General features: G+C 38.1%; 1 protein-coding gene across 1 annotated transcript; it reads left to right on the top strand.

The window, feature by feature from the left end:
* Positions 1-478: 478 nt before the first annotated feature.
* On the top strand, positions 479-18,627 carry LOC117947730 (solute carrier family 26 member 6-like). The gene is made up of 20 exons (XM_034876918.1): positions 479-1,147; positions 1,414-1,553; positions 2,392-2,531; positions 2,736-2,846; positions 3,954-4,129; positions 4,417-4,581; positions 4,825-4,977; positions 5,098-5,180; positions 5,271-5,418; positions 5,508-5,621; positions 7,415-7,492; positions 8,101-8,196; positions 8,908-9,014; positions 9,220-9,289; positions 9,824-9,916; positions 14,191-14,304; positions 14,507-14,653; positions 15,119-15,173; positions 16,275-16,402; positions 18,116-18,627. The coding sequence occupies exons 2-20, from the start codon at positions 1,426-1,428 to the stop codon at positions 18,137-18,139; spliced, it is 2,130 nt and encodes a 709-aa protein (XP_034732809.1). The 5' UTR covers positions 479-1,147; positions 1,414-1,425; the 3' UTR covers positions 18,140-18,627.
* The last annotated feature ends 580 nt before the right edge of the window (positions 18,628-19,207 follow it).

Below are 19,207 nucleotides of genomic sequence, written 5' to 3'. Positions count from 1 at the left end.
TTTGGAAAATGGCTGCAATGAAACAAAGAGTGAAAAATTTAAAGGGGTCTGAATACTTTCCGTACCCACTGTATAAACCACCCTGTGTCTTTAAGAAAGCATATTGTTTGTCCTACTTAGTTAACCAGTATCTTTTCTTTCATTGATTACACAGACCCTCCCATTAACTTTCCTGTGGTGCAATTATAAATTAACAAGATCAACCCTGACTAAGCTGAAATGGCTGACTAATCTGATCACACAGAGATAAAAGAAAAGACACAAAACACAGAGAGACAAACAGCTAAGACTGTCTGGTGTAAATTTGATATATATTTGTATGTTCTGTAATTCTGTCTGTATTCATCTGAACTTAGTTTAGCTTCCTGTGTAGCATGCTGTATTTTCCTGTAAGTCAATTTCACATTTAGAATATGTTGGTTGCATGTTGAACCATTTTTCTTTCAAGGGCAAAGATGATTGACCCAAGAAATTAGACATATGACAATAACTACAAAAAAGAACTAACTAACTATATTTGAAAAACAAACAGGCATTGTCATCTCTCATTTCTACCATATCTGTTTCCACCTTTGCCCTCTCCCTCCACAACAATGTCCGTCATAGAGTTCTAGATTTCCCTTCAAGGTCACAAGTCACAGCAGTGGAGCAACAACATAGACAGAGATCATCCCAGCCTCAGACAAGTCTGAGAAAGAGGGCAGGCCGAGAAGTTTTTATTTTGTTTATTTTGTCAGAGAATTGTGGGTTTTAAAAGAAAACCTTACCTTCTTCTGTTGGCTGCAAGAAAACGCAGTGGAGCCACTTGGATCTGATTGAAAACTCTACAGCAGATTTAATTTGAATCCTGAGGACCACACAGAAAGGATTAATTCTTCATAAAGAAGGATGTGCCATTTGATCATTGTAAAGACCTTTTGAGTTAGGTGGATGGTTTTCTTTACAACCCTGAGCAGATATCGACTTGGATTTATGTCCTCTGAACTGGAAAAACGGAAAAAACATCAGTATAGAAAACTAATCATTTCACTCTTCTGAAAACCTACACTAAATATGAATGGTTCATCTCAGCGATTCAGAAGGTTCTAGGCTTTATGTAAAATAAATATTTTCGACAAAGAGCACTTTTTCAGCTGGAACACACAAGGTAATTATGATCAAAGGTTTTAAACTGTTTAGTCCCAGAAGGATTGCGATCAGGACATGAATTTCCATGAAAGAATTTCCATGAAACTAACTACTTGTATTTTAACAGCTGTTATTGTGCCCAAAAAATATTAAGACTAACTATTGATACGGTAATATGTTAAGCTTTTTTAAAGATATCTTTTTAGGTATTTTCTTATAAACAGAATAACGGTTGAAAATGTAATGCCCGCATTGTGTAGTGATGATTGAATGATTGTGTTCCAGCTGGTTCTAGCCATGGCAGAGAGGAGACGGGTGGGCTACAGCGTGCACAGGGAGATCCTGGACGAGGGAGCAGTGGATGAGATGGCACAGAAGTCTGACTCAAAAACATCTCTATGTGAAAAGGTCAAAAAGTCAATGAGGTAAAGTTGCCCACATCTAATTAACTGTGTATTTAAACTTTTAATTTCCATTCATTTTATTTCTAAAAGACAATTTACATGAATCAACATCTCTGTAAATGTGCCAGTGTTAGCCAGCTGGCTAATTTTTAACTGTAGTCCTTTGGCCAGACATTTTCAGACCAGAGCAACAGAAAACAGCAAGACATTAGTACAGGTTAAAATGTACAGACAAAAGTCAATAAGACATCATAAAGACAACTAAAAGGAACACTATAAGCTTTCTCTAGAAGCCATGTAGAGTGACAGAAAGCAGCCTGACATGAGTAAAGTAACACATCAGCACTATCCACATTCAGCACATGCAAGCAACACAAATTATAGCCATTTTCCTGAACCATAAAACCATGCACAGTGCTAATAAGCAATGACAATAAAATGAATCACTCGTGATGGAGATCTTGATACAACATTAAAAGTCACAGTACAGGTAAATAAGATGTTGAAATTGTTAAAGTACAAGTTAACCCTTTCATACATACACAGGCCAGTCAGAGTTGACTGTATCTGACAATCTAATCTCTTTCTACATTCAGACATTTTCTCTTGCACAAAAGCATACAGCAACTACATTCAGAATAAATCAGTAGTCACACAGTACTTAAAGTACTACACATACTGTTTTCTATGTATACATTTTTTCTACGTTTAATTACTTTAAACAGAGAATTAAATCTTAAATTACATCAGCCAAGAGACCTGTAGTTCAGACTGGACACTTACATTGACATTAAAGCGTATTCCGACAATAATGTGCCTCTTCTTTTTCTCTGTCTGTCTCTCTGACACACAAACTCAGCTGTTCTGGTCCCAGGTTAAAGAGCTGCCTGCTGGGTAGTGTTCCTGTTGTCTCATGGCTGCCTCGTTACTCCATCAGAGAAAACGCACTGGGTGACCTGATCTCTGGAATAAGTGTGGGGATCATGCATTTGCCGCAGGGTGAGGACGGAGGTTCAGGGGATGAGTTCAGTTGAGATGCAGCAAGGGGTGGACAGGTAGAAGACATGTAAAGATGTGAAAATTAGTTTATTTTATTTGGTAATCTGAAGGTTGTGCATTATCCTACTACTCAATATTTGTACGTGTTATAGCTGTTATTACGGTATTGTAGGGAATCATGTTTGTTCTTTATTATCCCTGCAGGTATGGCCTATGCCCTGTTAGCATCTGTTCCTCCAGTCTTTGGCCTTTACTCCTCCTTCTACCCAGTCCTCATCTACTTCATCTTTGGCACATCCAAGCACATCTCAATTGGTTTGTATCATATGTATCATTTCTGCTCATTAGTCATTTTGACGGTGAGCAGAAAAACACGAAATCCAAAAACACTAAATCCGTCAGCACGTCAGTCGGTCGCTAACCACCGCGCCTTTTTGTAACCATTGGAAAGCCTTCCAGCAATGTTTCACCAGGCTTAAGCAGCTTAGATGACACTTTTGACCGTCCTGCCATTACATACGTGAACTAACCACAGATGGTTGCCTCATTCATGGACTGAAAAGAATTTTCCATAGGGCAAAAACAATAGATATTTGGCGTTATTTTTGGCGTTAAAAAAAAGACAGAGGTCTGGTTCATGAAAAATAATTTTTGTATTTTGCATTTCTGTATATTACAAGCATATAGTTTATGCTGTGGCCACCAGTTTTTATTATTTCAACATCAATATTCATCATTGACATGGCAGACTGTGCTAAATACTACAATACCCCTGAGCCTCTGGCACCTGTGCAATGGGGAAGAAGTAAGTCCAAGGCAAAAATTAGAGTTGTAGCAAATTAAAAAATGCTTTGACGTTGAATTTGTGTTTAAAACACTGCGCTATACTTAGTTGTTAACTTCCTTTTTATGCACACAGGCTTGTACCTTTTGTTTTTAATCAAAGAGGCAGGTATTTTCTAAAACAGTTGTTAACCTCTTTACTAATGATTAATTTGGCCGTGTTTCCTGCTGATCCAAGCCATAGAATGGCTTAAACTGTGGGTCATGTAACTTTGTCTAAGGGATAATGAATAGAATGTTTACTTCTGGAATCAGGGCCGGCCAAACTGGCTCTTTCAACTTCACAACTCATTTGTTTATTTATTTTGCTCATTTCTGATTGGTAAGTGTAAATTCGTCCACTTATAACATCTGTCAAACTAGTGACAAGTGCCCAGACAAAACAAAAAGGTAAAATGACGAAATGGTTACAAATGGTCTCACTCTGACAGATCATAATGTGTCACATTCGACACCTTCAGTCGTGGCAGGAAGGAAAATGTGAGGGGAAAAAAGGCCGCAAAAAATATCTCTCATAATCTCCAATATTTTGTGTTATGACCCACAAAAATGTGTTTTCTCTCTGTCTCCTTTCTTCAGGAACGTATGCGGTCATGAGTGTGATGATAGGAGGGGTGACAGAGCGATTGGCCCCAGACTCCAACTTTATGATATGGGACAATTTGACCAACTCGAGTATAGTTGATATTGGCTCCCGGGATGCAGAGAGGGTCAGAGTGGCTGCAGCTGTCACCTTTATGTCCGGATTATTTCAGGTAAATTAGAGATTCTCTGGTCTGGATACCAAATATTTGGGAGTAATCTTCCAATTGGGTGTTAATGTTTCTTGGACTGACATGCTGTCATCACTAAAGGTGTCCCTGACTAAGAATTAACATATTTCAAATTGCATCAACACCAACACAGATTTTCTTTTCCCAGACATTGTCAATTAAAGATTTAGTTGGTTAGTGCAAACGTTGCACTAGCAAGTTGCTTTGTGTGTACTTTCTTCTCATAATATGAAGATCCATGTGTTTTTCATTCTGTATTATGTATGTAGGTTCTACTCGGTCTAGTCCAGTTTGGTTTCGTTGTGACCTACCTGTCTGAGCCTCTGGTCCGAGGTTACACCACAGGCGCTGCCATCCACGTCATTGTGTCCCAGCTCAAATACACCTTTGGCATCAGCCCTTTGAGATACAGTGGACCCTTCTCATTGATATACGTAAGAAGGAACACAGTCATTAACAGTTGTGTGTTTCTATATGTTTTGATTTAATTGTACAGAGTAAGGCTGCAACTATTGAATATTTCCAAAGTATTTTGGATTGTTCTTAGTGATGTCTACAAGTCAACGAATGTCAACTGTCAACCCTAAAACTTCGTTGAGGAAAGTATAATACATCTATCCTATGAGCTTGCTTTTATCATCAAAACATAAAAAAACATATTATTTCTTTCCTTCCAGACTGTGTTGGAGATATGCTATCTCATTCCAGGAACGAACATTGGTACTCTTGTGGTCAGCATTGTTGCTATATTGGGCCTGATCCTTGCTAAGGAGCTCAACACATACTTGAGTAAAAAACTACCTGTTCCTATCCCTGTGGAGATGATTAGCGTGAGTATACAGGACACACTTTTAATATACTCTATGGAAAGTTAGTTCCTTACAAAGATAAACACACACTATTACATTTAAACCCACTTATACATATACTCGTATTATCTGTTTCTCCAGATTATTATTGCTACAGTCATCTCCTGGCAAGTTAACTTGCAGGAGAAATATGGAGTGGATGTGGTGGGCGAGATTCCCTCAGGGTAAGAAACACACACCAAGCACAGCAATCTGCTTACATATGAAAAATGTATTTGTAATGGGCAATGTATTCTACTCTCCATGTCTTCAAGCCTCCAGCCGCCTGTTCTCCCAACTGCCTCTCTGTTTGGTCAGGTGATCGGGGATGCCTTCGCTCTGTCTGTGGTTGGCTATGGTATTGCCATCTCACTGGGAAGAATCTTTGCCCTTAAATACGGATATAAGGTGGACAGCAACCAGGTAGGGAGGGTGTGGATAGAATTAAGGATCATCTGCTCTTTTAAGAGGTTGATACCTTGTATATTTATAGTGTGTTCTTCCTGGTATAGGAACTAATCGCCCTGGGTCTGAGTAACGGCATTGGTGGAATTTTCCAGTGTTTCGCCATCAGCTGTTCCATGTCTCGCACCATGGTTCAGGAGAGCACAGGAGGGAAAACTCAGGTTGGTATTGGTGGACATTATTCCACATTGTGAGAGGGCTCTGATCTCTCTAAACAGAAATAATTTAAACATATAATTTTAGAAATGACTGAATAGAGTAGGTCTGGTTTGAGACTTACATTTGACAAAATAAGTTTGACAAAAGAACACGTTGGACTTTTAAAGGATCAGTTCACATTCCTAATACATATTGTCGCAAGGGAACTTTCCTTTTAACCAGGACAACTGCTTGGGATCAAAATCTCCTTTTGGGAAGAGTTTTTTAATGTTACACAAATCACCACAGAATTAACAAAGAAGTAAAGAAACCTAAAGGAAAAATATTTTAAAAAACACCCTTTCCGGGGAGAAAAAATTTGAATAATTTCAATTTTGGACTGTTTGTTTTCTATTTAAGGGGCTACCGGAGGGTTTTTTGACCCTCCCTTTGCCAATAATTTTTTTTTCCATGACCCTACTTAACAACATATTGATGCCTTCCGTTCTGGTTTGGCAAAGATGTATAGGTAGCCATTGTTATTTTACAACCATGACATACATGACTAACCAGCTGCCTTCTCATCTTACACAGCACACTCTACTAATATGGTGGCCATTTCAGTAGATTTACTCACTAACATTGTTATGGAAACACTCCTAAACTAAATGCACATTTCCCACACTACTGCATTACTTCAAATAAAACATTAAGATCGTTCAACAAAGCACACTGGGTAATAACAAATTCAACACGTAAACTGGTTGCTATGGATTCATCACTAGGCTTCCTCAGTCATTGTGTATTTTAGCATAGGTAAAGCTGCCGGAGATGAACAATGTAAATATAAATATGAATATAAAAGTTGGGTGATCCTCCCCCCTAGACTAAAAATAAAATTGGATAACCCTCCCCTCAACAAAGAATAAAAAGACATGACCCTCCCCTATTTTTCTCCGATGGTCCTTTCTATAAATGACGGCCCCGTATATTTAGCTCCTGATATTAGACCTTAAAATGGCTACTATCTGAATGTTAATACTGTTTTTGTATCTTATGTATCACAATAACAGACTGGCAGAACTTTCTCTAAAAAAATAAAATCAACACATATCACAAAATCCTTATCCACACACCTGTTATTATTAACACAGCTGCGTTTATGGTTGACATCCTGTAGCCTTCTATTAGGTAGTATACTACTACTGCTGCTACATGCTGCCACTGGTGTACCACTATAGAGTTAAATTTCAAAAGCTGGAATGATTTTTATTTATTTAGGTCACAAGATAGGTGTAGCTTGTCCTGTATTTATTCCACACAGCTGAAAAGGATGTCAACAACATTTAGAAATATGCTTATTGGTTTTAAACTGGAAAAGGATGTATCATGAGATCCTTTTATCAGATCAGTAATATCATTACAACACTTCACTCTGCCCGTAGCTACAAAGCTGGGCTATTTTACAGGTTAAACGGAGTGAAGAAATGGGTCATAATCAACGTTAAGTGGCATCATTAAAAAACACTTAGGCAATTGATTTTCGCTCACATCGATGAAAGTCCATCTACACAAACAGATTTGCTAAAAGGCTAAACCAATTTAGTCTGACAACACACTTAATCAGCTAAGGCCCATTAAAGAGGAGAGGAGAGACTTCAACTGATGATGCCATGACTCCTCTCATTATTGTTTACCAAATCACTTTAATACCCACTATATCATTAAGGGTTTCTTCTTTTTTAACTCTCCTTCTCTGATTTCTTTACTGATTTCAATTCATCATGTCTCTGTCAACCCTCTGTCTTCACTGCAGGTTGCCGGGGCTCTATCAGCAATAGTTATACTTCTCATCACTCTCTGGATTGGAACTCTCTTTGAAGATTTGCCAAAGGTACTCTGTGTGTGGGGTTTTAAATGTGTTCACATCTGTGCACAAGCATGAGCATACACACGTGTCCAAGTTAATGGGTTTGCATAATTATACGCCCTCCTCATCAAAATATAGATAGCTGAGATTGTGTTGCTATAAGGCCAGTTACATATATTTCTTCAGCTTCAGACTAAAGCCACTAAGGATGGTTTTATTAAAACTTTTTATTGAAAATTTAATTTTCCTTTGAATATGATATTGATTAACTCCAGAAACAATCTTTTGCATAGTCTCTAGAAGACCTAAGTAATCCATGGGTAAAAACTATGACATGCTAGCTTGTTGGGAAGGTGGTTAACTAATGCTCCAAAAAAGGCCACATTTTGGCTAGGGAAAAACTGGCTGTTTATTGAATTAAATCGGAAAACAAATCAGGAGCTTGTGAATGGGAATCACATCAGTTCAAATCAAATGAAGACTATAAACACACTATACACTTACAAGTCTTACCCATTTGTTTGTAGCCTATGTAACTAGAGCAAGTCAAACAAACTAACTCAGATTCATGTTTTTGGCCTCAAAACTGGAACGCTCCATAGTAACTGTATTATACGTGACTCACATTGCAGGCAGTGCTGGCCGCCATCATCTTTGTTAACCTCCAGGGCATGATGAAACAATTTATGGACATCCGTGCACTTTGGAGGAGCAACAAAGTAGACATGGTGAGTGTCTTAAAAGGTAGACAAGAAAATGGTTAAGGTTTTCGGAGGATAGATTCATTAACTTGTTGGTAACAGGATGTATAAATGTCCATATTGTTTTCTTTTTATATTAAACATCTTAAATCCCGGTGCTTCCCAAGCTGATGCTTTCTAAGATGTCAGATGTCTGCTCAGATAAACAGTGCTTTCTTCATAAAAAGTTCTTCAGCACAAGAAACCCCTGAAACTAATAATAATTTCTTTTCATCTTTACTTATATTGTAACATACCGTGTTTTTCTGACTTGCTAATGTTAGCATGATAGCTGCAGAATCCATACTTTACAGTATGCATGTAAACTTATACCAAGCTAAACTTTGCAACACAAATTACTATACTATGCTTCTTAAATTTTCCTAACTGCAAACATTTCTCCAACATCGGTACCGCTTGTTGGGGCCCAAAGGTGACAGGAAATGAATAAATAAGAATGACAAATTTAAATAAGCCAATTACTATCAGCTGATGAAATACACCTGAGGCTGATTGAGCTGCATTTAGGTAACAACTTGGCCTTTTTCTGTGGTGCTGTAATCAAATCCAACTATACATGTTCCTTCATTACCGATAAGCATCTAACAATGTCATGTTGCCACATTTAAGCGTTGCTAGACTTGTTGAAGGGTTTTAGTACCCTTTGTTACTCATTATCACTTTTTTTCTTATCTTCAGCTGATCTGGGTTTTTACCTTTATCCTCACCTTGCTATTCAACCCTGACCTGGGACTGGCTGCTTCCATTGGTTTTTCCATGCTCACCGTCATCTTCAGGACACAGCTGTAGGAAGATATTACCATACACCCACAATTATAAACTAATAAATTCATACATTTTCAGTGGGAGAGTGTGTCCAGTTGAACATTAAGATATTAATCACCACACCTAACAATTAATTCTGTACTTCTCTGGCATACTTCTTCACCATACCTAAACACAAAGCATCACAAATTGCTCATATACCTCTGTGTTGTGTGTGTATTTCAGACCTAAATACTCCATATTAGGGCAGATACCAGCCTCTGACATTTACAGGCCAATTGAGGACTATAATCAGGTATGATACGTTATATTTAAATTACCTGAAAGCAGGGGCGAGAGCAAGTGCTGGTCTGGAGATGAATAAATTACTTGCATTACATATTGATACAATGCAAAATGTTATTTATTAACTTCTTTCATTTTCAGTTCTACTTTAAACCAACTAGTCTTATCTTTAAAGATGGTCTTGAGCAACTGCCACTTTGCTTGTTTGAAAGTCATGATGTCTCTCTTTCATGGGTGGGCCAAAGTCTCTGGGCAGGCAAGGCAGAGACAGGGGAGCTAACCTTGCTACTTATGACCTCATAAAGTGAAATTTTGCCATGCCATGGGACCTTTAACATCAGTGGTATTTTGGGTTAAGTGCCTATTAGTGAATTTAGGCACACAAACATCCCACACTAAGAGGTTGAACGTATTAAATATTAGACCTGACAAACATCAGTATTATGTTGGGTCTGACATTGTGATCGTGTTAGCAGGCTGATAGTAGCATTTAGCTCAAAGCCTGTTCAGTTTATTAACTCATTAACTGACCAATTGATTTCAGGTGAAGCAGGTGCCAGGGATTTTGATCTTCCGTTCTTCTGCCACCATCTACTTTGCAAATGCTGAGATGTACCAAGAAGCCCTTGGAGAGAAGGTAGAAGAGGACACACACGCACAAACACTCACACACACAAACACTCACACACACAAACACGCACGCACACACACACAAACAAACACACACACACACACACACACACACACACACACACACACACCTTTAATCTACCTTTACCTTACCACCCCTCAAAGCAGGTCTTGACCATTGAACAGCGTTTAAAAAAAATAGTGAGGACTGACTAAATGTCCTCAATCTCAAGGGCTAAAAGTAAACTTTGTCCTCCCAAAAATTATAATAGTAATATACAAATAACGTCAATTTGTTGTATAGCACCTTTCATACAAGAAATGTAGCACAAATTGCTTTTCAATTAAGTATAGTAATTACGTGACATAAAATGAGCATACAAATAATTAATCAATGTAAAGTAAAATGGATAGAATACAAAGTTTTGGGAAAATATGATGACAACGGCAAAATTAAGATAAAATAAAATACATAGAATGCATTAAATGAGATAGAATGTAAAACTCACTGATATAGCACACACCAGAAACAAACACGAGGATATGAATTTCCATAATTGCCGTCCATAATTTACTTGGGGTGAACAATAAATACCCCATCGTTTCAACATCATCTCGGACTTACCTTGCTCACGACTACTTGCTACATCTACCTACAACACAGATAAACACACCACAGCTACACACTTACACACACACACATACACACACATACACACACACACACACACACACACACACGTACACAGAGTAAAAGAAACAACCAACTCCAGCAACAGTCCGCCTTGTCACGATTTCCGTGCAATTAACTCCTTTAAATAACATTATTTCTGACGGGCTAATAACTGACCTGACATTTCACCAATCCACACATCACGACCATGACAGACATTGTTTAAAATGTCATCCCATCATTTTCCCCCCATTCTCCTTCTACGTCTTCTTCCTTCTGTCACGTCTCTTTGGAGGAAATAGGAAGACAAATTGAGGGAAGGGAGAGAAAGGATGACAAAAGATGGAGAAAGCGGGAGAAGCAGAGATTGAATAATGCAGGGAAATAATGGAATATCATCATTCATTAAAATGTCAGCATTTCAAAGCCAGAGGGTCGCTCTTTTCTTTGCAATCGTTGATGCACAAATAAGCTTTCATAGAGCTGTGGTTGACTGGCAGAGGCTTCAAGTTGGTGAGAAATTGCCACCAGATGAATTCTGGTAGTTTTTGGATCTGGGTGAAAAGTGTTTCTACTCGAGCAGTCATTGAGGCGTGCAGACGACTCAAATTTGGGGATAATTTTCCAAGAAATACTGAAAGGCGCAGGGGATTGCTTACTGCTTGTTCTCACTAGCAGCAACTAAGCCAATGGCTTGCACTTGTGCAAATGGAAAATAGATAGATAGATAGATAGATAGATAGATAAATAGATAGATAGATAGATAGATGTTTATTGATCCCAAAAAATGGGAAATTCCTGTGTTACAGCAGCAAAATAAGTCACAAAGCACAAAATATAAATATAAATGAAATACTAGGAAAAATGCTATGTTAAATGAACTAGTAAATGTCAGAAAGAAAAGATTTTAGAAGTAAATCAGACCTTGTTTTTGCATGAATTATCTTTTCTGTCATACTTTATCTTGATGAGTTAAACTATCCTACAAATCACTGAGCAGTGTTTTTGAGATACTAATAATAATAATAATAATAATAATAATAATAATAATAATGGGGGAGACATTTACTTAATGGAATAAAAATCACAAAAACAAATTGAATTGGCTGTTGATGAATGATGCCCGTGACCATTTTTTCCATTTTCACATTTCCTGGTTGCCCGTTGTGTAACGGGCCACAGTTGATCAGTGCTCGTATGGATCCAAAGGTTGCAAAGGTTAACCATAATAGCGTGGAATACCTTTTTACTGTCGCTGATTCTTAATGTTGGCTGATAAATCTCTTTCTCTCTCACAGGTACCTAAACAACCGGTACCGGAATAGCAAGCTACATTGATTTCGGTGCCACCAAAATACCTGCGCTGTTCTATGGTGCTCCGAAACAAACGTTGACAGACCATACCTAAAACACAACATTGATGTTAGCCTAATGTCACCGTTAGCTAGTAGCAGTATTAAACACGGTTAAAATGCTGACCGCTGAACAGTGTAAAAGTGTGTCTGTATTTCACCGTAGAGCATTCCAACACCTAGACGTACAGCAGTCTGCTGCTAAAGCTATGAGCTAAAAGACACAAACTAGCACTGGTCACTGCCGTTATCGGGAAAAGAACACAGACGTGAATGTTGCGTTTTATTTGAAACTGGTAAACCTCGTTCATTGTTATTGTAAAATACAATTTTCTCATTTGTTTTTTGTCATTTAACAGCAATTTACTGGTGAAAGAAGTTATTAGTGTTAGAGGTTATTGTTGATTCATTTTGAAAAATAATTTTAATTCCCCCCTTTTTAATGCTGAGACGAAAATGTATCCAATCTGTGACTCAAAACCATGATCCAATCCTAACCGTGGGTTTTGTGATCCGTTGCAACCCTAAACGGTTTGATGTACTAGTATAAGTAAACTACTTTATGTGAAACTATAGTCATTTTTAGCCCACGTTTCCTTGTGGCAGCTAAACAGAAACAGAAACACTCCCTGGCTAGCTATATGAAAACACATTTGTAGTAGGGTTAGGGTTTTTGTTAAATATAAATCCATCTGAAAACAATAGTCAGGTGCCCATATGTAAACTGAAACAGGTTTTACATGCTGTAGTTATTCCTCCAGTTTGCACTGGCCATTAAAGGATCCTTTCCTAAAGGGATTTCAACATACTGGAAGTAATCCAGAGACTTCATATCATGCAAACATTAATTTAGAAGTTCATCTACAGATAAAATGAGGCTTCAGTGGTGAGAGTTAGGCAAATATAGGGAAAGTGGATATCCTAAGTTACATCAAGATATTTTTAAGACAGACTTGAAAAATGTTGAACCTATCCTTTAATGTTCTTTACTCCAGCAGTTAAAACTGTATAGAGAGTTGTGCTATTGAATGGTTGTAAATGCGTATAGTGTGGGGATGAAAACAACCTTTCATTGTTCATGTTCAATATAAAATATGTGTTGTATATATATAATATTCAATTTTTTTCCAATTCAATTTTATGTATAGTATACAATTTATAACAATAGTTATCTCAAGACACTTCACAGATAGAGTGGGTATAGACCACACTAGACCACATAATTTACAAGGACCAAACAGTTCTAGTAGTCTCCTCCAGAGCAAGCAACAGTGCGACAGTGGCGAGGAAAAACTTCCTTTTAGGCAGAAACCTCGGACAGACCCAGGCTCATGGTAGGCGGTGTCTGACGACCGGTTGGGGTTAGAATGAAGAGTGGAAATAACAAATATACTATGTGTATGTGTGCAAATGGGATTTTGTGTTCCCTTCCCTGCTCTCACTTGTCTACCAGGCAGATATGCACTCTCATTAATATTCCCCTGTCTCTTTTATCTTGTCTTTGTCTTCCAGCGCCTCCACTTTTGTTTTGGGTCACATTCCTGATACAGATTTATTGTTTATCAAGACTCTTCTTACTCGTTGCTTTTATTATTATTTTTTTCAATTGAGCGCTCTAATTGAGTGCATTTTTAAAAAATGTTTACATGAATGTGGAAAGGAAATGCAACAGACAGTACTCTTCTTAACTACTGAATTCACCTTAAAAACATATACAAATTATTTTTGTAAACACAACCAAAAAGTTGATTGAAGTCTTTTGGGGAGATAAAAACAATCCGCACTGTAGGATGTTTGTTCATTGGTTTAAATAAGCGCCAATATGATTTGTTGCAAAGTATATACTGTATATACTATAATTCCAGTAGTAAGTACCCACATGCTCTCAAGAATTGGTGCTAATTTAAATTTGAAATTGCTTTAAGATAAAAAATGTAAACATAAAAAAAGCCACAGAATGTAAAAAGAAGTAAACAAAGGTGCATTGCAGTCATAATAAATACATCATTCGTTTTGTTTCGTTTTTATTTCACACGTCATCACTGTACATTCAATCACAATTCCATGAGGCACAACAATCATATACAGGACGCATGAAATGAGAACCCCAAATAAGCTACTAAAAGCTTTTCAGAGGGGGCCCGAAAACAAACCAAAACCAACACACCAGGAGGAAGTAAGATTTTACTGGCTGTAGAAAATGAACGTGAACTTCAAGATTATCATGCATTATTTTCTTTTGCTGTATTTTTTTAGTCTGGCATTGACATTACCAAGATCCTGTCAGCAAAGAAGAAACTGGAGGCTAAAAGAAAGCGACATGAGAAGAAAAATGCCAAGAAAGCTGCCAAGAAGAATACAGTGGACATGGTGAGGATGACCAGAGTCATATTACTATTTTTATATTTTTTACTTTTAAAGTTTTCTTTAGTTTTTTTTCTATTGCTAGAACTTACTGAGCTCGCTAAACCTTGATGTTCATTTGAATTCCTAAATCGCCATCTAAAGCACAACATTTTGTTTTGATTAACCTCTCACAAGTCTGCCCTGTGTCATGTCTTCTCCTTTCCAGGAGGGGGAGCCCGAGAGGGAGGAGAAGAAGGGCATTGCCATCATTGAGATGGATGCTGAGCCCGACCCCTCACTCCCCAGAGCCATCATCCTCGACCTCAGCCCCGTCAACTTCCTGGATACCGTGGGAGTCAAGGCGCTACGCAGCGTATGAACGTGGCAGTCACATCTACACATTTACACACACACACATATTAAGACAGAGATGGCAATAATCAATCACAACTTGTACACCTTCGTAATTCAACTTCTTGTGTAGGTGCATTTGTGTTTGTATTATTTTAGTTGGCGGTTCTACAGTTCTACATTTGCGTTTCCAATATTTTGACAAATCTATTAAATCAAATAATGAAAACTAGGATTAGAGAAAGAACTGTCCCTAAAAGAATAAGGTAAATATGAGGTTACTGATTCTCCTCCTTGGCTGTGCTGTAGTCATTTCATGTAACTATGTAACCTTTCTCATTTCTTAACAACTAGAACTGTCCTCTATTCATCCCTCCCTTGCTTCATCATTTAGCTCCTCTGGCATTCAAGTACTGTAATTGAATTGTCAGACTAATGAAATGATCTCCAGTCTGACCTTTGCTCTGCGCTTCTGTATCTGTTTCAGATCCAGAGAGACTATGGGGAGATTGGTATAGAGGTGGTTCTCGCTGGCTGCCAAAGTAAGTCCCTCTACATCACTCAAAAAATAATACAACTGTGTGGATTTGGTACAGTCAGAACAGTAAAAAATAAAATTTTGATTCCCTTATATCTCCATTTGCCTTTCTATTACAGACATTTTAGATCCATTGTAGAGGTTAGTGAAAATACCCAACGGGATTTCTTTGTCCCGCATATTCTAACACACACACGGATGTATTTTTACATTCACGTTCCAGACTCGCTTAGCCACCCACAATTTGAATTCATTCAACAAGATTAGATGTTATTTCAGCCACTGATGTTATTGTAACGTTTCTGTGGAAGGAAGGATTTCCGTCAATAACTGGTACGTTTTTTCGGATAACCCTATTCCAGATTTGCCAGGTCTGGTAAGATATGTAATGGGTCATGATTAGATTATAATAAGTCCTAAGAAATCTAAAAAAGAAAATGCTGTAATCTGTCAGGGGCAGTAATGGCTTTACTGTAATAAAGCATATACTCATTCTGTTTATTTTAACATAGTAGCCCACAAATTTAGGTCGGCAACAAATGTGGATCTTCAAGAATAAAAAGATCTTGCATCTACAACGCCAGGAGCTGTCTAGTTTAATTCAGAGAATCAGCAGCTCTAAATAGCCTGCACTGAGTCAAAAGCCTGTAATGAGTATAATGTAATGAGAAAAAGAGTTTATTGTGACAGCAAAGGATATGTATACTGCCAGGAAGTATAACTTGGTTCAATTAACAGAAGGACTACCCGTCCAACTCACCTCTCTCTCTCTCTCTCTCTCTCTCTCTCTCTCTCTCTCTCTCTCCATCTCTCTCTCTCGCTCTCTCTCAGTGCGAAGGGTGTGTGTGTGTGTGTCTGTCTGTGTGTGTCTGTGTGTGTGTCTCTCTCTCTCTCTCTCTCTCTACTTACTTACTTTTGGTGTGTTTCATTTTTCCTACTTTAAATGTTTCACGTTATCCTCATCAATTCCTCTCAAATTTCCCTTTTTTCATTTCATTTCTTGTCCTCTTATGCTACCATCATTGTCTCCTATCTTCCCAAAACCTTTCACACACAACTTTACTTGTGGATCCATTATTCCCTTTCTTTCTGTCTGTCTTTCTAGCTGGTGTTGTGGACAACCTGCAGACTGGAGGTTTCTTTAACGACAAAGTGACAAAGTCCTGTCTCTTCTCCACCGTCCATGATGCTGTTTTGCACTGTCAGTCTGCCAGAACACACAGACAAAATGAGGTGATGTACACGTGTGCAAGTTTACTCTTAATGGAAACCTCAATGATACTTGACGCAGGTGTCTGGGGGGGGGGGTGGGTCAAATAAAAAATATTCTGATAGGTAATAGCCATTGTTATAAATATTTACTTTATTTCTGAGTTTGGTATGCACTAAATGCAATACTACCCATGAACATCTTGACCTGTTACTATGGAGAACATGCCATCTGAAGGCATATTCATGTTCACATTCATGTCTGTCTGCAGGTGTTGGACAGGTACGTTGTTATCGTAAAAAAAACATGATAACTGCAATTGACTGCAATTAAAAACGTAAGCTTGTAAAACTGTGAATGTAATGTGATGTAGTGAAGTGTGTACATGCATTACACTCCCAGGGAACCTCCTCACTGTTAGATGAAGAGCGAGGCCAGACTGTGCTACACATTAGGGGTTGGTGAAATATAAAAAGTAAACGCTTCTAATTAACCCACCTGATCGCTAGCTCTTAAAGCCTGGAGTGTGGGAATGATGTTTTAAGCTCTTACTAGCTTAATGGACATTGATTCAAATGTGGTTTCTGGATTGGTTCAATGACCCTCACTCTGCAGTGTGACCTAGACTGCAAATTGACTGCACACAGTGACATGGCTAGGTAGTAGGTGGAATAGGTATTTACAAAATTACAGTAGAATACTAGGTTATTATATTTGTATGCATTTTCATGTGTTTTGATGTAAATCCCTTAAACAGTTAAACCCAAATACCTAAACTGCATTTAGCAGTTCACATCAGAAATACTGCTCATTCCACCACACACCATCAATCTCCTTAACACATGGGCATTGTTTGCGTGTGTTATCTCATTTATACACATGTGCTTACATGCATGTCTGCATATTGTTCAGCCTGTGTGTTTTTGTTTCTGCCTGTTCTGTTTTAGTATTTAGTTGGATGCGTGACTTTATGTTTCAGCTCCCATAGGAGAGATCTAACAGAACAAAGACGTAGCAATGGACAATGAATAGTTAACAGGAACAAAAGCTTATCATGGGAAAGATGGGGAGCTCTTTCTCTCTCACACACACACACACACACACATACACACACCGGCACAGGCACATATACACACAGGCACATACAGAGGATGTAAGCGCGTGGATCAGGAACATGAGGTTAGTCTAGAGAACTGTGCAAAGAACAAAAACACACAGTAACACGTATGGAAGCATGTGCAAATTAATAAATGCATGCCTACATTAATATGTGCAGCCCATACTGTATGAATACATGTCACATGGAAATGGTTTTGAATAAGATGAACAAGAAGTTGGTTTAGAATTCCATCTGGCCTATACTGTATCTTCAGTTCACTTAATTTCACACAAGAATTTCAGCATATCAGAAAGCAAGTGGAGCCTTACTATTATCCTTGGGGTCTTTTAGATATACAATGCATACAATTACATGGCGCAAAGTGAAGACATCGGATTTGGAATAGTTTGACTCAGAATCATTTCTTTCTGAGATTGTTGCATGCTGAACCAAAGTTTCAGTCTTTTTCTGTTCCTCCTCATTAACCCCTACTGAGACTTCCCTGCCACTGGAGAGAAAAGAAAAAATCTGGAACATAATATGAAAGTCTTCCATCCTCCATCCCACATGCTACCTCAGTTCTTCTTTCTGTTTTTTTCTTCTCTGTTTTGATCTCTCCCGTACTTCTGTTTCACAGGAGATCCCGGAGACATATTTGTGAATGCTTAGAGGAACGGATGAAGGAACACCAGACATTCTGGCTGTATGAGGACAAACACATTCGCAAAAAGAAATACTTTGTCGGAAGCTTCTCATTAAATGGGAATGTTCATTTCCTTTTCAAACAGTCAGTTTAGATTTTAATGTTCTATGGAAGAAATGGAAGATTGGATTTGGTGACTCAACAACACATACCACACATAAAAAATCTGTACTTATGAAAATGATGCCTCAAATATGAATGCAGGGCGTTCTCTTTTCCTGTCTTACTGGAACCGGCTGCTTTTGTTTCCATGTCCATGTGTGACTTTCATGTGTTTGCTGTTTGTTTCATTTTTAGAGAGAAAAAAATAGTCTATAATCAGTTAGAGAGGTGGTAAGAGAATAATTTCCACCGAAAAGATTTGCCAACACATTAGACCTCTGGTAACTAAAACCAGGTATGACTCATTGTTTATTAGAAGAGGAACACTGAATCATGTTTAGTCATAAAAAACATTCCAGTAATGGCTTTTATTTAAATTGCCTTTTTATTTTTTATTTTCTCTATGTATTAACTAACAGAGTCCAACAAATTTCTCTCAGTGACAGTACTCAATGTGACGGCCTCAGGATTGACCCTATCTAGCCCTTCTTTGTTGGCTGTGTTGTTTTCCCCCTTCGGTCCAGGATAGGGATGGGTGGAGCTGAGATCTTGTCAGTGATGCAACACACCTGAGCACTGTTGGCTTCCCCTGGCCTGCTTACTGACTGTCTCAACACTCCCTCACACAGACATAGTTGCCTGCATACTGACTGACAAACCCTATTGTTATCTCAATTTACCTATTAAAACATTTAGCCTCATTTGCATGTGTGGACTCCCTCTTTTGAAACACACTTTTGAGCCAGGTTGTGGCTATACTCCATGCGAAAAGTAGCTACTGTATGCACAAAAGCAGTATTTGAAAGTCCTCTTGGGGCATAGATTTCGAGTGTTGCACCTATAACCAAAGCCAAAAGTCACGATGTACTGACCAATTCTTTGAGTACACTCCTAAATAGCTGCAAGGTGAGAAGTTTTGCACTA

Source organism: Etheostoma cragini, chromosome 7, assembly GCF_013103735.1.
Source record: "Etheostoma cragini isolate CJK2018 chromosome 7, CSU_Ecrag_1.0, whole genome shotgun sequence".
NCBI classification, from domain to species: domain Eukaryota; kingdom Metazoa; phylum Chordata; class Actinopteri; order Perciformes; family Percidae; genus Etheostoma; species Etheostoma cragini.
Note: the sequence above shows the minus strand (reverse complement) of the source record. Positions and strands in the feature narration are given on the sequence as shown.

Bases quoted from the DNA above. Each gene is read 5' to 3' on its own strand.
- LOC117947730 (XM_034876918.1), top strand. From the start codon at position 1,426: ATGGCAGAGAGGAGACGGGTGGGCTACAGCGTGCACAGGGAGATCCTG. The intron at 8,197-8,907 runs GTGAGTGTCTTA...TCTTATCTTCAG, and splicing joins GGAGCAACAAAGTAGACATG to CTGATCTGGGTTTTTACCTT. The intron at 14,305-14,506 runs GTGAGGATGACC...TCTCCTTTCCAG, and splicing joins AGAAGAATACAGTGGACATG to GAGGGGGAGCCCGAGAGGGA.